General features: G+C 41.5%; 3 protein-coding genes across 5 annotated transcripts in view; 1 reads left to right on the top strand and 2 right to left on the bottom strand.

Moving 5' to 3' along the window:
- bmp1a (bone morphogenetic protein 1a) overlaps window positions 1-1,092 on the bottom strand; it is a 28,685-nt gene extending 27,593 nt beyond the window's left edge. Inside the window, exon 1 of the mRNA XM_084550690.1 lies at window positions 887-1,092. Within this exon, the coding sequence (XP_084406816.1) occupies window positions 887-1,031 (145 nt within the window). The 5' untranslated portion in view covers window positions 1,032-1,092. The remainder of the gene's footprint in view (window positions 1-886) is intronic.
- Window positions 1,093-4,429: 3,337 nt separating this feature from the next.
- On the bottom strand, window positions 4,430-13,507 carry kansl3 (KAT8 regulatory NSL complex subunit 3). 3 transcript variants are annotated; one of them, XM_084552441.1, is made up of 20 exons: window positions 13,330-13,507; window positions 12,305-12,573; window positions 12,005-12,175; window positions 11,780-11,870; window positions 10,978-11,163; window positions 10,737-10,865; window positions 10,519-10,635; window positions 10,328-10,426; window positions 9,749-9,820; window positions 9,577-9,651; window positions 9,303-9,460; window positions 9,130-9,193; window positions 8,809-8,997; window positions 8,405-8,561; window positions 7,973-8,050; window positions 7,166-7,345; window positions 6,628-6,715; window positions 6,277-6,404; window positions 5,804-5,910; window positions 4,430-5,309 (listed from the first exon to the last, which is right to left on the bottom strand). In XM_084552441.1, the coding sequence occupies exons 2-20, from the start codon at window positions 12,514-12,516 to the stop codon at window positions 5,073-5,075; spliced, it is 2,538 nt and encodes an 845-aa protein (XP_084408567.1). In that variant the 5' UTR covers window positions 12,517-12,573; window positions 13,330-13,507; the 3' UTR covers window positions 4,430-5,072. The 3 variants fall into 3 exon arrangements, with proteins under 3 accessions (XP_084408567.1, XP_084408568.1, XP_084408569.1); XM_084552442.1 differs by lacking the exon at window positions 7,973-8,050 and having other exon boundaries at window positions 13,330-13,506; XM_084552443.1 differs by lacking the exon at window positions 6,277-6,404 and having other exon boundaries at window positions 5,171-5,309.
- A 453-nt stretch (window positions 13,508-13,960) lies between these two features.
- msmbl (microseminoprotein, beta-like) lies at window positions 13,961-15,804 on the top strand (the record flags this gene model as incomplete). Its single annotated transcript, XM_084551743.1, has 4 exons — window positions 13,961-13,972; window positions 14,434-14,489; window positions 14,636-14,740; window positions 15,410-15,804. 4 exons carry the CDS (start codon window positions 13,961-13,963, stop codon window positions 15,531-15,533), a joined length of 297 nt encoding a protein of 98 aa, XP_084407869.1. The 3' UTR covers window positions 15,534-15,804.
- Between the last annotated feature and the right edge of the window lie 2,325 nt (window positions 15,805-18,129).

Below are 18,129 nucleotides of genomic sequence, written 5' to 3'. Positions count from 1 at the left end.
TCTGTATCTGTAACCTGAATACTTTTACCAGATGGAAAACGCAATCTGTTCAAACTCCCCCAAAGGGATTTGGCAAGACAGTGAGTTCACAGTAGAGAAAAAAGAAAAAAGAAAAAAGAAAAAAAAGATTGTATGACAACTCAGATATTCTTTGGCCAAATAAAGGGAAAAAATATGCAGGTCTCAACACAGCAGAAGAGAAGCAGACATATTTCTACTGTGACCCATTAGACAACAGCCAGCAGAATTATGTGTGCATAATTTCTAAGCTCCACTGTACTCTCTCCTTTCTCTCCCCTCCTCCACTTTGTTTTAGTGGCCGTGTGAACAGCCGGTGGAAAAAAAAAGGACTATTTGTGCAGTGACAAAAAACAACCAGAAAGGGAGCAGAAGTCTTAAATTCAAACTGCAGAAATCCTTTGTTTTTCCCCCAACAGCTCAGACTTTTCTTTTTAAAGCTGCTACACTGTGGACACCCTGCAAAAACCAGATGATCACATTTTAAAAGAATACCAGCAAGCTGTAACTTTTCAACGAGCACTCAAGCTAAAACTTTTTTTTATGCCTCGAGAAATGTATTCAGAAAACCTTTTCATCTTATTTTCATCCCTGCTGCCGCTTTCCTAGCTGGGTTATCCTAGGCGACTGTGTGCGCTTCAAATGTTTCAAACTGCAGAAACTATATCACTTGGTACAAAACAATTGCACACAATGTTCTCTCAAGCCTTTTAAAGACCACATCCACTACTGTCATCTCTCCAAAAGCGCTTTCCCTGGCCGATCACTGCGAGCTCCACGAACACATTCGTGGCATGTTTCTGCCGCCACATAAATAAGGTTAAATCACACAGCGTCTCACAGAAAGAAAAACGGGGGGAAATCTCACCAGCTTTACAGGGATCCTTGTAGTCGATCGCCTCTGATGTGGCACTGGGGTCCACATAGTAGCCTGGATCAATCGCTTCCAAATCGATCGCCAATATCACACCAAGACATGATAGAAGAAGCAAACACTTCGCCGAGAGATCCATGTTTGTGGTGGGGGAAACGGCGAAAGGCGAGGGATAAAGGTAAAGGAAGAGAGAGGGACGAGAGAGGGACAGAGGGAAAGAGAGAGAGAAGAGTGAGTGAGAAAGAGAAACGGAGAGAGAGGGAGAGAGAGAGAGAGAAAATGGGAGGTTTTTGGGGGAAACGAGATCCCTCCGGAGGGCGGGTTTTAAATCCAGCCTCTCTCCGGTGTCTTCTTGGCTCTGGGGGCAGTGATTTCTCTCCTCCAGACGGAGCTTGGGGCTAGCGTAGAGTACTGCCTGAGAAACTTTGATGATATGGCAGCTCCTCAGGGGCGGTGAAAACAACCTTTCAGCCGGCGATGCCCGGGTGCGTTTTTATTGCTTCCTCGTCGGTCCATCAGGAGTCCTTGAACACCGTTATGAGGGACTATAATTTGGTTGACTGGATATTATGTTTGTGTGAAGAACTAATGTTGTGATCCCCCTCTGTGGCTGCACGGCCTCATTTATAGCCATACACCTAAATTCAATATAAATCGACCGTAACATTGCATTTTATTCTGTGCGTAAAAGTGCGTAAAATCCAAAAGTTCAGCTTCACCCGCATGACAAATCTGGCGCTTCTAATTTTCCGCATCTTTTCACACTTTAATTAAAGTTGCAAACTCTCCCCTTCACATTTCTTTTTACTTCAACACACACACACACATCGGGGCACGAGACAGCCTCGCACTATTTACGCACGGACAATTGTTCACAAGCGCGCACTAGACACCAGCCGCCTACTCGCGTTGTCACGCACGCACGCGCGCGGAAACCAACAAACAGACTGCTTGATCTTTCTCTTCCAGGCTTTGCTCACACATAACGAGCGAACTGAAGAGATTAGAGCGCCGCCTGCTGAAAACGCATAACATTACAAAGAGACTCTTCAAAATATGTATATATTTTTATCTATTAATCTTGAGTGACACCTGATTATCCTTAAATAACTACAGCCTGCTTATTGCCTTCTTTTAGTAATCATCTGTTTCTGACTGATTAGTTTTTCATCTTTCCTCTACAGCTAATATTTGCACTTTCCAGGCCCTTCAATGTCTGTATCTTCACATATGTCACATACTATGTATTATGTGTAAAGATACTGTTATTGTAAGGCTACTGTCCAAGGTTAATATTTTCTTTTGCTTTTCACTTTGCAAAATGAACATTAAACCAAGCTGAAACATATCAGTTCCACTGGACTACATACAAAACGAATCATTTCTGCAGAAAGTGTTACTGAGCTGTAGAAGTGATTGGATGGAGAGACCTCAGATGGATTGCTGGCGCTGAGGAGGGGAGGAAATGCCAGCAGCTCTGATGTTGCCTGTCTGACTGGCATCAGTTATCCTGTCCTTTCTCATTACATCCATCGGCTTACACAAGAGGGAAGGGACACACTATTATCTTTATCTTATCTGACCGCAACTGATGTGAGGAATTTAAGACAGGATGTCTGCAGAGAGGAGTGGGCTGTATTTATATAAAGTTGCTGTAAACACGGCTGCATAAAAAACACGCAGGAGCGTAAGCTGCTTCATAATATTTTGAAGAAGAGAAGTTCCTCAGCTTGCCCAATGCTACGAGTGTTGAACACGAAAACAAATGTTTAGATTAGCAAAGTAAAGCAAGTGTCTGTTTATTTCAAACAAAAAGTTCATATAGTGAAGTGTTGACAGACTGCAGATGGGATGCATTGCCCTATACAGTGCTTTGATTATGGAACATCAGCTCATATGAAAAACAAATGTAACAAAAGCCGTTCATCAGTGTTTATGTATTGGAGCTTTATGAGTAATGCCTTATTCAAACTCACACTTGCACAGTTGCATCTTTGACAATAGACTGTAGCTTCCTCGACCGCGTGATTATGACCAATACTGACTGATTTAATGACCAATGAGTTCTTCATTGTTTTAGCAGATCATTTGGTGAAGTTGTTTGTCATGGTGAAAGAAAGCTGATACACAAAAATAAATAACCGCGATGATACTGTAATGATGCAAATAAGTGTTAGAGATGAAATCAAAGCCATGACTAACATTCAAATGTGGCTATTTTACAAATATTGGGACGCTCAGACGTGTCCAGCTGATTATAGCGGAGATAATGAGCAAAAGATGTCAGTCGTTCTTTTAGCTGAGACGCCAATTTACACTCAGCACTTAAAAGTTGCTCAGTTGCCCTTTTATAGGCTTTACAAGAGTCCAGGTATTTAGCTGTTTACTTTCGTGCTTGTTTAACTTGTAAAAAGAGAGCACAAATGCACCGGTGCAGTGTTAGCAGAGTTCATTGCTACTTAACAGAAACTGAACATTGTGACGACCCGGCCACAGTGACCGCCTGGCCCTTTCCCACCACCTTGACAGCCGAGCCCTCCGGAGGACGTGAGGCAGGTGTTATGGGGCAGTGTGTTCATCATAGCAGGGGCGGTACAGTCTTATCTGGAGGTCGTGACTCCCAGGTGCCCCTGGCTCCATCTTACATCAGATGTATAGCCACATAGAAACAGTGAGCTGAGATTTTCACTGCTGTAAAAAAAAAAGAAAGAAAAAAGAGAGGACGCACAATTACATTTATTATTATACAGTATTTATATTCGATTCTTAATGGCAATTTAATGTTTGACACCGACTTATTTTAATCGCTGAGATACTGGCAACAGCCTTAGTGTGCCTAAAGAAACTTTTGTGTTTCTGTTTATGCTCCTCCACTCCTCAGTAAATGAATCAATGGTTTGTGTGGATAGAACAAAAAGTGCACCTATGACCTAGAAGATGCCATGAAAGAAAAGTATTTTCTAAATCATTACTAGAACAAAATGCAGACAAGGGACAAGAAAATTAATTGTAACCAGATTCAAGGACTTCATGGTTGCCATGGCAATTGGGCTTTTCATCAGCTATGAAAACAAAACATGAGTGAACAAGTAGAAGCCAACACGTGCCATAATCAGAGCAAGGAAACGATGCGCCTTTCATACACCGACATGAGACACACCTTGGGCTCTTGGGTACGAGCGGGTGTCGCAGTCTCACCAGCTTGGCTAAGAGATCTACCCGGCTGTGCTCCTCGAAGAGTCACCGTAATAGAAGTGGGGGCTTTCTGCCCTCCTGACAACACACAAACAAAAATGTTCAGCAATAACATGATACACATGCTCGTCCTCAAAATACATTAGAACGGCCATTTTTTACTTTTGCCACAAACCAGTTGCGATGAAAATCATCAGAATGATCTCAATGGTTCATTGCAAATTATAATATAAGCAGGATGTTAGATGAAGAATGTGAGAGGTGAAAGCACACTTGGAGGTTCAGGAAGGGAAGGGGGTGGGAAATTGAACTGATTGACACTGAAAGAAAACAAAACATGAGTTTGATTCCAGTCTTTATTGTAACAACAGGAACAGAGGTCAGGTAATGCCACATGCCAATGTTATTGCATTTCAACACAACGCTCTAGCAGGTCAGCAGCATTCATATTTATGAATATTACAAGCAGGTGATTTAATGGAAGGATTTACAAAATGTTACTACATGAAGAGGCAAACAACTAAAACAACAAACAAACATGTAATGAAAACAATACCAAACAAAGCAAACACAGAAGCAGTCTGGATTGAACATTTGGGCAACTTGTTAAATTTGGTCAAACTTCCCAACATGGACTTTAACTCGAGTCACAATTCTTCAGTATAACATGGTTCCATACAGCTATATTTTACATTTGTATTAATTTCTATAAATACTTCTACAAATATGAGTACAACACAGGAACTCAGATTTTGACTTTACATTTTCCATAATTATGGCTCTTTGTGAACATGAAAACCAAACATGTATGCCACTGATCTGCCCTACTTTTCAGCTGCACTGAACCTTAAAACAGTCAGATTCTTTCCGACAAACTGTCTCCACATGAGTCGACAAAGCTGTCCTCTACTGCAGGAATCTCCCCTGGCCTACAGACGCCCTGACCTACTATTTCCAAAACAAAGGATGAATGAAGTCTGGGCCTTCAACGTGGCCGTCGTGTTTTAGCAGTTCGAGACATACCAGTGGTCTGATTGGTGATGTGTGCCAAACCGGGCAAGCTGCTAGCAAGTTTGGCCAGCCCACCATTGGTGAGCAGCTGGTGTATGGCAGTGGTTTTAGCCACTCCTCCTGTGGTGACCACAGGCACCGCCCGGAGCAGAGTACTGCTGCTGGTACCGGGAGAGCTCAGGACCGGACCCTGGGGCTTACCACAAACCGCCTGAGGATGGAGAAGACGACGAACAAGTAGTTAAAAGATCAGCCCTCCTACATGCACACAACAGCAGACTAAGACTGATTTTCACCTTCTTTCACCCCCATCTTTCAATTTTGTAATGTCAGATAGATAAATTTTATTAGCAGAACTAAATACAACACCTATTGATCATTAACATATATTTCTCTATTACATTTCTTTCGTCATATTTGGGTACAAGTGACAATCTAAAAAGAAATGAGCAGAGATATGGGTAAAGAAATCAAACTATGGATGGTGAAATTACGTGGTATGCGTCTCAACCTTTAGGCCATGGGAAGACTCACTAAAACCATCTCTGTTGTTGCCTCGTGTTTGCTCTCCTATACCCTACAATTACAGACTAGTGGTTTTCTATGGGTCTAACGTACTCCACAGAGAACGGACTTTAAACTAGTAAAAGTTCATTTCAGTGGTATCAGATGTTTATGTACTGTAACTGGGCCATCAAGAAGTACCTGGGTGCTTCCTGTGTTGGCTGCTGAAGAGGGCAAGTTAGGAGTTTTGGTGACGATCTCCTGAAGACTGAAGCTTAGGCCTTGTAGAAGACTGCTGGCGGAAGGCGCTGCACACAAACACAAAGACAATAATCAGAGAAGCTTAAATTTTGGAGAAGTAAAACTGGTTCCCCATCCAACCTCCCCCACAGGCCTAAACTAGATGGACACACACACACATACAAACACACCATATGACTGTCCAAAGGGTAAGGTTTGGATCAGCAATAGATAGCAATGGCGCAAGAGGTGATCAATGATGATGTTTGCTGATAAATATTGTCCTCACACACTGTTCTCATCCAGTGTTCGGAATTTGAATCTCGATCTATAAAGCCGTTAGAGCTGCACTGTGTGTTGAGGTTACTGTGCTGAGGTTATCTGCACAGTGGAGAGTGCAAACAGGCGTGCAAGGCAGGACAAGACAGAGATACCTTGGGCGGTAGCTGGAGCTTGCACCTGGACTGGTGTGGAGGACCCTGACACCATGCAAGGCTGCCCGCTGTTGAATGAGCTGGAGCCTGGGGACAGGGCACCAGACACCTCTGAGAGACTACCAGACCTGCAGTAACACACATAACCACCAATCTACTCAGGAGCTACCCCAGCAAGTGCTGTTTGGCCATCACTCAGTTCCCAAACTCTGAGTACACCACTCAACAATCTCTCAGTGCTACACACACTTATGCCCAATAGGGTGGGAGTGGACGTGGGTGTAGGCTCGGGTAGGGTTTTAAGCACTCAATACTTAATGTGCTTTTGTGTAGCAAGGCCGACTATCTTACCGCTGCCCAGTAAGAAGTCCAGAGAGCTCCCTGGCACCAGCCACAGTCTGTCCCACTGTCACTGTTAAGGGTTTCCCAGAGATACCCACTGCATGGAAAGAGGAGAATGTTAGGAGAGCCAGTAATTAAGCTTTGTGGAAAAAAACTACAAACGATCGTCTCTGGAAAGGGGCTAAAGCCCTGCAGAAATGTCCAAACACAAGCAGGTCATGCCTTGCAAAAAAGGTATTTTCCCACAGAATAAGACACTAAAGAAGTCCTACTTTCACTTTGACATATTTGTAAACCAGACATGCTTCACTTCTTATCAACCATCAGGAGATGTGAATAAAGCTGAGCCGCTCAAAGTTCCTGTCTGCCCATGAATGATTTTATCAGTCATAAAAACAACAGTATATGTTTAGTCTGATCATACCACGACAGCCCATGCAGTTGTCCCACTCTTTAAATAATCACAATTCACTGGTACTGATCTTCTAATGTAATGACATTAACATACTGTTTATAAAGAAAAGTAAATATCCCCCACATATTATACCTTCATGTGCAGCAGGAGTGGCAGCGCCCCCTGCTGACTCGCTTTGGGAAACAATGGTGACCTTGATCTTTGCTCTCTTGGAAGCTTTGCTTGGTGTGGGACTTGGCGTCTGCCTCTTCTTGCCGTGAGGCCGCAGTTCATCTCTGTCAAGGCCCTCCATCTGATCACTGGTTACTGGCACTGCACCATATAGACAAACACACATAAACAAACATATTTAGTTGAGTCCTCAAGTGACCTGCATCTGTGTTTTTTTTGTTCCCTCATATACCATTGATCTTTCTATTGCTTTAATTTAACAAATGTTAAATTCAAGGCAAAGCAACTGGGCTTTTTAGTGCATTTTAAAACGCATCACTCATACCAGAGACCTGTAACATGTCAGGTATCCATCAGCTAACCCGCAACATATTGTTGCATTACAATATTTGAAAAGGTGAAAAAAATATTTATATTTATACAAGTTCACAGGTCCTAGCACAGGTTAAAATATTCTAATGGGCATTTTAGGTAGTAGGCTATTAGTCATTTGTTTTGCACTCGGCTGAGTTGCGCAAGTAAAAAGAAAGCACTTTAAAGTGACTGACCGAGTTAAATGGTGGTTTGGGTTATGGGACTTATATTACCGGATGAAATCCGGATTTGACGAAGAGAAATTTGTGGCTAAAGGGTTGGTTCCAATGCTAAGCTTTGTGGGTACAGACGGATGTGACCCTTGCAGAATTCTGATTCATATACAATTAAAGAAGTGGAAAAAAAGAAAGGAGAATGAAAGAGACAGAGGAAAGAAGAGGGATAGACACTTACCAAAAATACAAGGAGGGGTGCCTGGAGGAAGATTTTTCCTCACAAGCATGTTTTGTTTCATAAAAGCAGCAAACTGAGCTGGAATGAATTGGAAACAAAGCCGGAAAGGAAAGTTGCAGGAAGAGAAGAGACAAGAGAATGAGAGGAGAGAGTTTCAGTCACGTTCCATCTTGCCCCGTCAGATGTCGTGACGTGATAATCTCTTAAGAAATTTATTTACAGTCATTTTTTACATCTCACATACCACCCATCTGCTCAGCCTGCACAGCTCTGGCTGAGTTGAATGACTCATTGCAACATGATTAAATAAACAAGTGGGGCAAACGTGAAAGCTGTGTACGCACAGGTACCAAGAATCACTGAGCACATGCTGGTGAACGTGACTGCTCACCGTGCATTTCCACAGAACCCAGACTGAGGTGGTGAACTAACCTTGAGCCTGCCTGTGGGTGAGCACAGTGCCAGAGCGCTGCATGTGTGTCTTGAGAAGCTGTGTAGCCGTGATCAGACTGGACTTCTGTGCTGGAGACAGACCAGATGTCTTGGGTTTGGGACTTGAAGTGGGACTGCTACAGACACTGGACAGATCCTGAGGACACAGAGAAGAGGAAGACACGAGGAGTAATAATTAGTGTTAGTCACAGTGTAGCTTTTTATACAGACTTGATGGATTTTATTTTGTTCTACATATTATTAATCTTATAAATACATAGTAGTATAGTAGTAGCAGTAGAATTAAACTTAATTAGAATTTCCTTACAGTAAGAATATTCAAATTCAAGTCACCTACAACACTGGTGGTTCATCTAAAGACTAAAAATAAAGAGATGTCTAACCTCTGAACCTGACGGTGAGATGGGAACTCTCAGTGCAGGTGAGGAAGGCCGTCCTCTCTCCATGTCAAAGGGAAGCTCTCGTCGAGGCCTTTTCTTCTTCTCTGTGTCCAAGTCCCTCATCTCCCCTGAACTGTGACCGTGGCCCTCAGCCCGTGTAAGGACCCCAGACAAGAAGTCAGCGATCTCATCCTGAAGACCAAAGAGGGAAGAATGCTTAAAACAAATCAACACAAGAGGCCTCTATGTACTACAGGTACATAGAGGTGAGGAAATACACCAAGGAAAACTGTGTAACAGAATATGTCAGTTATAAGGACCAACCTGAATGCAGCGATCCACCATGGTCTGAGTCAGTCCTTCTGATTTCATCTTTGCTGAATTGATTCTGTGGAGAGATACAGTGTTACAACACAATAATACTAAAACCTCTACACTTAAAGGCTACCAAGTAAACAACACAATACGATCTATTGCGCCTTTAGATTGTGACTGACTTGAGGTTGTCATCGGCTCCTCCAACCAGCACCATGCTGTTGTCTGCCCTCAGCTTCTCTCTGAACTCCTCCATGCCTTCTGTGCTACACTGGAGAGCATTCTGGCCGACCACAAACAACACCGGGGTCTTCATATCCAGCAGTGGATCGTCCACATCCTGCAAACAAGCAACACAACAACATACACACTATTAAGAAAAAGAATGATGATACAATACCGGAACAAACAAAGACAGAAATGAATATTGATGGAAAACGATGCTTCAAGGCTTACCCCTCTAGGCCCATTGACTGTTAGCAGGGGGAAACCAAGACACACCACAGCAGTCAGATACTCCATAAGGGATACCTAAAAATGAAACAGTATTAAATCATGTAATGACACCTTTTGAAAACCATGCAGCCTCACATTACATTACTGTGATGTATTATACAACAAGTCTTACATGACAAGCGATAAGAGCACCAGTGTTCCAGCCAACCAGGATAATAGGTTTGTGGGGGAAATGACTGTGAACCTGGTGGTTAGATTCATAACACATATTCAACACAAGGTGCAAATATATTCACAAAAACCAAGCATAATTATGTACAGCATATATTATCCAGATTGCCTTAACAGATCTGATCGGTAAAACTAACAAAGAAGCAAACTAACAACAATCATTCTGATAAATTCTTCCTTCAATTGGGGTCACCAGAAAAGTCTATCTGAAAGTTACCAGATGAATGCCAAACATTTTGCGTACAAGACTTGAACATGCTGTAACGACAGGCTCACTAGTTCGACAAAGTTGAAGTTGAAGGCAACAAAAGTATGTTGTAAATGCTGTTTTCTAGTAAGACCACAGAAAATTAAGTTTGCAAAACTATAAAACACAACTTACATGCCCATCTTTTTTTGCATTAAATGCCAATTCCAGTATTTATATTGAAAACAAGTCAGCTAACTACACAAAACAATGTTCACACTGCGCACAACTAGTGCACTACAACTACACACAAATAAAAACAGAACACCTTACCTCCATGACCTTGGCTCTGACAGTACCCAACATGTGCTCTAGACACTGGGTGACGCCGATATTGGCCCCACTGCTTACATGAGTGTGCACTGGGATAACCTGACAAAGAAGCAGATGTCTTAGGAACAATAGAGAAAAACAAACAATATTCTTGATAACATCTACATTTTCCACTGAGTGAGATTTCAGACCTTTCCCAAACAGGAGAGCTGGGACTGCCAGAATCTCATCCGCCGTGAGGTAGAAAGGGCGGGATTGGTTGGGCTTGATGGTGAAATAAGGATAAGTGGAGATCCAGGAAGCTTACTCTGCAAGAACACAGAAAAGAAACTGATGCTTACCTACAGATCTTGGAAAGTACAAAAAGTTATAGTCTATTAAGAACTGAGGGTGAATGATTTAGTTTTACCGGTTTGTTTTGAGACAAAACCCCAACTGCTGGGTCCCAAGGCCGCTTCAGTAGCAGTGACAGGGCCTCTGCACTTGGAGCTCCACTCTTTGATGACGGCAATAACATTCTGTCGATCAGCGAGGGCAGCTTTTCAAATGCAGAGAAGGGAGAGTAATGAATCAAGAGTTCCAGACCTTGAAAAAGCACGACAGAAAATACACACCACTTTGTACTATTCATTCAATTACAAACACCATACCTTGCTTTTGAGAGTCTGTAGCACATCCAAATAAGCAGCAAGCATGGCAAGGCTTAAAGATTCAATCATGGTTGTGTGTAGCCACTGTGTCAGTTTGGTGTCCCAGCTCACACTGGCTAGTGCATGCCGCACCTTCCTGGCACACTTGTCCACAGCTACCCTCCGCAAAATTGGCTCATTTGAAGCCTAAGAACAAGAAAATAACTAATTAGTAGTGACATGGTAACAATAGTATGTCACAAATTTCTATAACTACACGTGACTTTGTCAGAGGACATTTGCCTTAACATTACAACTATGTTACCTATAAAAACTGGGCAGGTGCTTTTGAATGATTAACTATAATCTGAAAAAAACATGAATGAATCAAAAATGCAGACTAGAATACAGATTTTTACCAGTATTAAAGTAGTGTGAAGTAGCAATGTCTGTTTCAAAAAATCTAAACCAAACCGCGTACAATCCATATAACATTACACAGTCCAGTGGTTTTAACAAAGTCAGTAAACAGCTTTTTTTTTTTGTCAGTAATTTCGCCATCATCACTTGCTCTCAGATGCTTCAGTGTTATTTGATTATCCAACTGGCATGCCATATGCCCACAAGTTTCCACCATTTTTTATTTTTGCTTAACAGCTTAGCTAACCAATAGGTGTTGGACATTAGTGACCAAAGACCCACAACAGTGTTTTCACTATTATACCACAGATTGTGTTCCACAGAGCCTACATTATCCAAAACACCAAATGTCCAACAACTCTAGATCTTGAGAACAGAATTTGATTACATGAGCACAGCTTACATTTTCATTGGCTAGACGTGCTAATCTTTCAGCTTGCAGAGCTTTGAGGACTTTGTTGAACAACTTGTTCTGAGCCAATGACCACCCAGCCCTGAAACAGAAAGATAATGTCAAAACAATTCACTGCAGCTGAAATACTTTACTTGCTACTTATATTCTAGCTGAACAAATGTGTCAGTGTAACAGCTGAGGATTAGCTGTTGATCACTCCAGGAGCTTCATTACTTGTTTATGTGTTCCTCCCAGTCATCAGGGGGCGGGGGGCTCTCTGCAACTGTGCGAGCAAACAGGACATGTCGCTCACACTCTTTCATCACACTGAGAGCCTTTTGGTTATCGTAGAGAGGAACAGGAGTAGGTGTGACAGACTCCACGTCTATTACAGAATCAGAATCTCTGCAAACAAAGAAACAAACATCTAATGAGTGATGAAACCAAAACCTGTGGATTCATTTTTGTCAAAGCCAACCGGAACCTAGATATTAACTTCAGTTACAGACTATGATTAGGAGCTTTTGGACTCACGACAAGGCTTCAGGCTGGCGACGGTTGGTAACAAAGAGCGCCCTTGTGGGCCGAGCGCTGCTGGCATCTGGATGGGCATTCCACGGCTTGGCATAGCTGTGGTCCAGAAAAACCAAATCCAGCTCTCTTTCATGAGCCGACAGCTGGAAAAGCAAGGAGGTGCCCATCTTTCGTGCCGATATCTGAAAGTCCTTATCCCCACCACGATGCATCTTCTTCCTGGGCCCCAAAGGGCCCCGGGAAGGCCTCTTGTGTGGATTCAGTCCAAACTGCAAGGAAAGAAAGGATTTTATTCATTAATTTTATTAATAAAAAGACAAATTCATTTGTTAACCTTTCACCCAGAGAGTTAACTTCCAAATAGCAGATTTAACAAATTAAGGTGAATTTACTCATGGCTGCATTTACTACACAGCCCCTGAACACTTATTTATAATGTCTTCCGTTTGTTTAAATATTCTAGTTGTGTAGTTTAGATGTTATTCCAGATATGTACAAATAAACCTACAGTATTTCTGTATGTGGTTGTTGCCCTGTGCCAGACTAAATGTTTCCTCATGTTAGTTGCACTTTCGCTGCGGTTTATTGCAGTTATTTTTAGGACGCAATGCATCGAGGCCCCAGGGATACTTTCTAAAATGTGACTTGACCTGTCTGGAAGATAACCAGCACATCTATAGATAAGGAAACGAATCGTTAAAGCAGAAGCTACCCTGGTACAGACTGACGTGCAAACACGCAGGTGCTTTGTGCTCAGTGAGCGTCAGCTATTAGCTCCAGCAATGTACTGAAAGTGTTAGCATAATTACTAATAGAGTCGTTTTGTGTTGTATGCAACTTTAACACAAAAATAAACACACACATTAAACCCGATTTAAGTTTCTAATTTTCCATTAATATTCAAGTTCCTTCCTACGCCCACGATATAAGGCGACTGAAGGCGGTGGGCTGGCTTAGCATGCTAACATTAGCGTAGCGCGCTAAAAGCTAATCGTATGGCGTTATCGCTGTGTTTTGCGGCGTACCTCTTTGTTTCTTTACTCCATATTCGCCGCGACTGCTTCAGCTCTTCCCCCGAGCCAAAGAAAACCAAAGAAATGCGTATTTCTTGGTAAATTTCAGGGGTTATATAAAACATAAATATTCAGTGCGTACGAGCCCCACTTCCTTTTGTTGTGCGATTTGTTGCCATGTCTTGTTCCACATCCCCCCCTTTTGTGCTACGTAAATCGTGAACGGCATTCAAGGAGGTATTTCAACCAAACTGGCAACCCTGTTTGTGGCGCGTCAGTGAGTAACAGAAAATATGGACTGGACTGGAGGAGTCTGGCTCAGTAACTTTTCACCTGAATGTGTTTATTCTTTCCACGATTAAGAAATACGAGTGTAAATTTGCTCATTCCACAAAAGTAATTGTTTATGTACATTTAAATTAACCTAATGCGTTTGAATGCCATTGTTGTTATTATATTATTTATTTAGGCCTACTTTAGAGAAGTTGTATTTCTTGTATTACATTTTTGAGGTAAATATAAAGGTTGGTTTTAGGACTGAGCTCTGTGTTTACAGCTCTGAAAGAGGATTATGGGGAACTATCTATCTGGTCACAAGATGGATAATGATTCTAGTGAATTATAGTTCTGTCCTCCAACTGTGATGTCGGTGATGGTAACCTGTAGTTGATGTGCTGGGTTGCGGTGCATATGTCTTTTGTCTGTCCTGCTAACTTTGCTGAGCAGTTCTTCTGTTTAGGCTTACCTATGATTTGCTTGCTTTGTACTGTGCCAGAGTTTGAGTGAACAGCTTTTTATAAACTTGATGATGACCTTTAGGTGGCCTCTCCTCCTATCTGTCTCCACTCTTGTTTGAATTCAAAGTTTAAAAGAAGGGCGTCTTCCAGAAACACAGTAGTTTGCTTTTTACCCGAACACTTTTCTTAAATCTGCCACATCAGACGGCCACAATGGTACGTTGTTTAAGTTGTTATTTATCACACTTGTCAGTGACTAAAACATAATTCATTTTGTTTAACTATTTGGGGTTTCTCTGCTTTTTGCCCAATGCATGCTAGGATACATGTCCGAATTCTGTGTTAAAATGACTATATATGTTTGTGTTATCCTGTGTAGAAATATTTGGCTCTGGCTTTGCTGCTTTGTTCTCTGCTGTCACTTTCGAAGGCTCAGTGTGCCTATACTGTCCTTCCACCTGGTAAAACAAAAGAAGAGCACACGACAAACACACAGTATATTTTAAAATATGTATTTAAAATTCTTACATGATGCTAGGTTACATCTGGTGAAAAAGATGTACCTTTTTGACACACCTAAGCGCAACTCATTGCCAGGATCCTGATGACAAGACATGGCATGCAGTAGGATCCAAATGGAGAACTAGTTCATGTTGGGACTGTACTTGCACAAGATGTTGCACTGGGTAAGTATACAAGCATGACACCAATCAGGCATGACATCATGACCTAAGGGTTAGGGTTAGTAATATTCCTAATGCTCCTTATATTGTGTAGGTCTCCCTTGTGCCTCCAACACAGTTGTGACTCATCAGAGAATGGACATGGGCCTTCTGAAGGTGTCCTGTGGTGTCTGGCAACAGAATGTTGTTAGTGGGGGCCTTTGGGTCCTATGGGTTGATCGGAGGGTCCTCTGTGGATCATCCCACAGATACTTGATCAATTTGGGATCTAGTGAATTTAGAGGCCAGGTCAACACCTTGTGCTGTTTTTTTTTTTCTTTTTTCTTTTTTAGTTGTTCCTAAACTGTTTTTGTGTGTGTGCCTGTGTCAGGCTACATCCTACTGGGGATGGCTGCTGCCATCAAGTAGTGTCATTGCTATGGGGTGGGGGTGCCTGGTCTGTTCTACATGGGTGGTACATGTCTAAGTAAGATCCACATGAATACCAGGTCCAAAAGTTTCCCAGCAGAACATTGAATTGTCACAAGATGGTCAATGTTATTTATTTCTGCTGTCAGTGGTCATGATGTTATGCCTGATCGGTACAACACTGCAATGTTTAAGTGGAAAGAAATTATAATATTCTTTGTCCTTACGAATTAAACTAACTACATACCTATGATGTGATTGCAGGTATGCCACCCCAGTGAGGTTCCCCGATGACTGTGTGTCAGTGTTGGACTCGAAGGCATGCAGATACACAGTGCACAAGAAAAACGACCCATCTGTGCTGTGTCCAATTTTTGCTGCAATGTAGATGATGGAATCATTGTTTTAACTGCTCTTAAGTTCTGAATCATTTTTTAAAATTACTGTTGTATGAACAGTAATTTGATGAACTAATAAAAGGCATGCAGACATAATTCCTCACTACCTTATGTGACATAAAACACTCAGCAAGGAGTAACATTTAACTTGTTTCTGGTAGCTTTTGGCATCCAAATAGACAACTACTAAATAATAACAAGCCAATTCAATTTCTCAAATTTCAGGCGAAATCTCTTAAACTTTCACGCAAACAATCCTTCAAAATCTCCCACTGAAGTTTAAGTGTGTAATAAACTTTTCATTCATAATCAACCAGCACTACAAGAACTAATGTGACAGACAGTGATTAAGTTTGTGTGAAATTGTGAAAATGTAAAATAAAATCTTCTGTTAAGGAAAGAAAAATTCTGAATTTTGATTGTCTCATGTTGTTTATTGATTCATATACTCCTCACAAGGAAGCAAATGTGTGGCATACAAAGCGTACAGTTTTTCCTTTTGCACTCGCAGTATGCTGCTACATGATCAGTGTTGCTTTTTTTCATACTTGAATATTGTTCACAGAGCAGAAACTGTGCTGTGATTGTATTTGGAAGGAAATTATTTCTGTTTGCTGCATCATAGAAATGTACTGTAAGGTAATATCTGCAGCAAAAAGTAAGAACATACTGTTGTATTTGTTGGCAAAGACCCATTTTGATAATTTTATGAAAACAAGGTTTAACTGTTATTTTGGATTTGCATCTGGTATTTCACATAGATCATTGATAAAACATATCTGTTGCTTTGTTGTGTGTCTAAATAAAATAAATAAAATGTACTGCATTGTGTGGTCATTAATAAAAGAAGAATTTTATTTTATTTTTTATATATATTCAAATATAATATTTTAAAATGTAATACATTCATATGTATAATAAAACTAGAATTTTAAGTGTATTTGACTTACAATATTAAGTCCTGACTGTACTACTTTTAAGTAGACTCTTTTTTTGTATTGTTATTATTAAAACCATTTAAGTGTATATAACTTAAAAAAATGTTAAATTCTGACTATTGAGAGGCGGGGTACACCCTGCAGAGGTCGCCACTCTATCGCAGGGCTAACACAGAGAGAGAGACAACCATTCACACTCACACTCAAGGCCAATTTAGAATCACCAATTAAGGGAGGAAGCCGGAGTACCCGGAGAGAAGCCATACAGACACAGGGAGAACATGAAAACTCCACACAGAAAGGCCCCAGTCAGCCTGGATTCGAACCCGGAACCTTCTTGTCGTGAGGCATCAGTGCTAACCACCACACCACTGTGCGCCCTTAAAGTCATAAATTATTTATAGTAAATTGGGGGAGCAACAATCAGGCACACTTGTGTTCTCTCCTCCAAGGTTGATGTCAGTTCGGGGACATCAAGGGATGACCCTGATGAAGGCCACAAGCCGTCTTCCGTGCATCTCTCTGCTCTGTCCTGCCTCCTGAGCAGTGCTTCTCCTTGGTCCATCTGTGACTTGCTTGCCATGCGCTGGGCCAAAGTCCGAGTGTAATACAGCTATTGCATTTGATGTTTAACTCCTCCTGTGAGTTAGCTGACCACTGTCCCCATCTCTACCCTCTCATGTTTGATTCCAAAGGTCCTCACTCAAGCAGTTTAAAAAACAGAGTCCTTCAAAAACACACAGACTCTTATCTCAGCACTTTTCAAATCTGACACATCTGACACATCCAACTGCCACAATGGTAAGTTGTGTTCGTTGGTAGTAGTTTTGTGACATTCTTGATAGGTTATAGTAAAAGGGTGAATGAAAAATGATTGTATTTGACAGAGCTTAACTGGATATATCTGGATTCAGAGTGTTGTGATTGAATGTTGAAACAATATTTGTTCCTTTCCTCTGAAGAAATATTTGGCTCTGGCTTTGCTGCTGTGTGCTCAGCTGTCACTTTCAAAAGCTCAATGCAGCGCTAAGCTTCTGCAACCTGGTAAAAACAAAACACACACACACACACACACACATTATAGCACATTTAAAAATATATATTTAAAACATATGATGCTGAATTGTGACTCCTCCCTACCCCAGGCATGACCCATTGCCAGGATGATGTGGATAAGACATGGCATGCAGTAGGATCTAAATGGAGAAATAGTGAATGTTGGGACTGTACTTGTGGACGTTGTTGCGCTGCGTAAGTAGACTTTACAACATTTCCGTGATTAAATCCAAAGAAAAATCATTCCCCTTTCATACTGCCAAGCTCTACTGACTAACTCTGTTTTTATTGTGTGATTGCAGTTATTCCACCCCAAGGCAGTTCCCCGCCGACTGTGAGTCAGTGTTTGACTCCGAGGCATGCAAATACATTGTGCGCAAAAAAGACAACCCATCTGAGCTTTGTCCAATTTATGGTGCAGTAGGGAAGTGATTGAGTCACTGTTGTACATGCTCTGAAGGTCTGATGAACACTGTTTTTTGTTTGGAGTAGTAAAAGATATCCAGCATAGTTGTTCATCTCCTTCTGTGAGAGAAATTAAAACATTACTTCTGTCATTTGTAAAAAATAAAACTCCTACCCACTATCCACA

This window comes from Chelon labrosus (genome assembly GCF_963514085.1).
Source record: "Chelon labrosus genome assembly, chromosome: 9".
Classification (NCBI taxonomy): domain Eukaryota; kingdom Metazoa; phylum Chordata; class Actinopteri; order Mugiliformes; family Mugilidae; genus Chelon; species Chelon labrosus.
Note: the sequence above shows the minus strand (reverse complement) of the source record. Positions and strands in the feature narration are given on the sequence as shown.

Bases quoted from the DNA above. Each gene is read 5' to 3' on its own strand.
- kansl3 (XM_084552441.1), bottom strand. From the start codon at position 12,516: ATGCATCGTGGTGGGGATAAGGACTTTCAGATATCGGCACGAAAGATG. The intron at 11,871-12,004 runs GTAATGAAGCTC...TTTCTGTTTCAG, and splicing joins TGGGAGGAACACATAAACAA to GGCTGGGTGGTCATTGGCTC. The intron at 5,310-5,803 runs GTACTTCTTGAT...CTCCATCCTCAG, and splicing joins CCAACACAGGAAGCACCCAG to GCGGTTTGTGGTAAGCCCCA.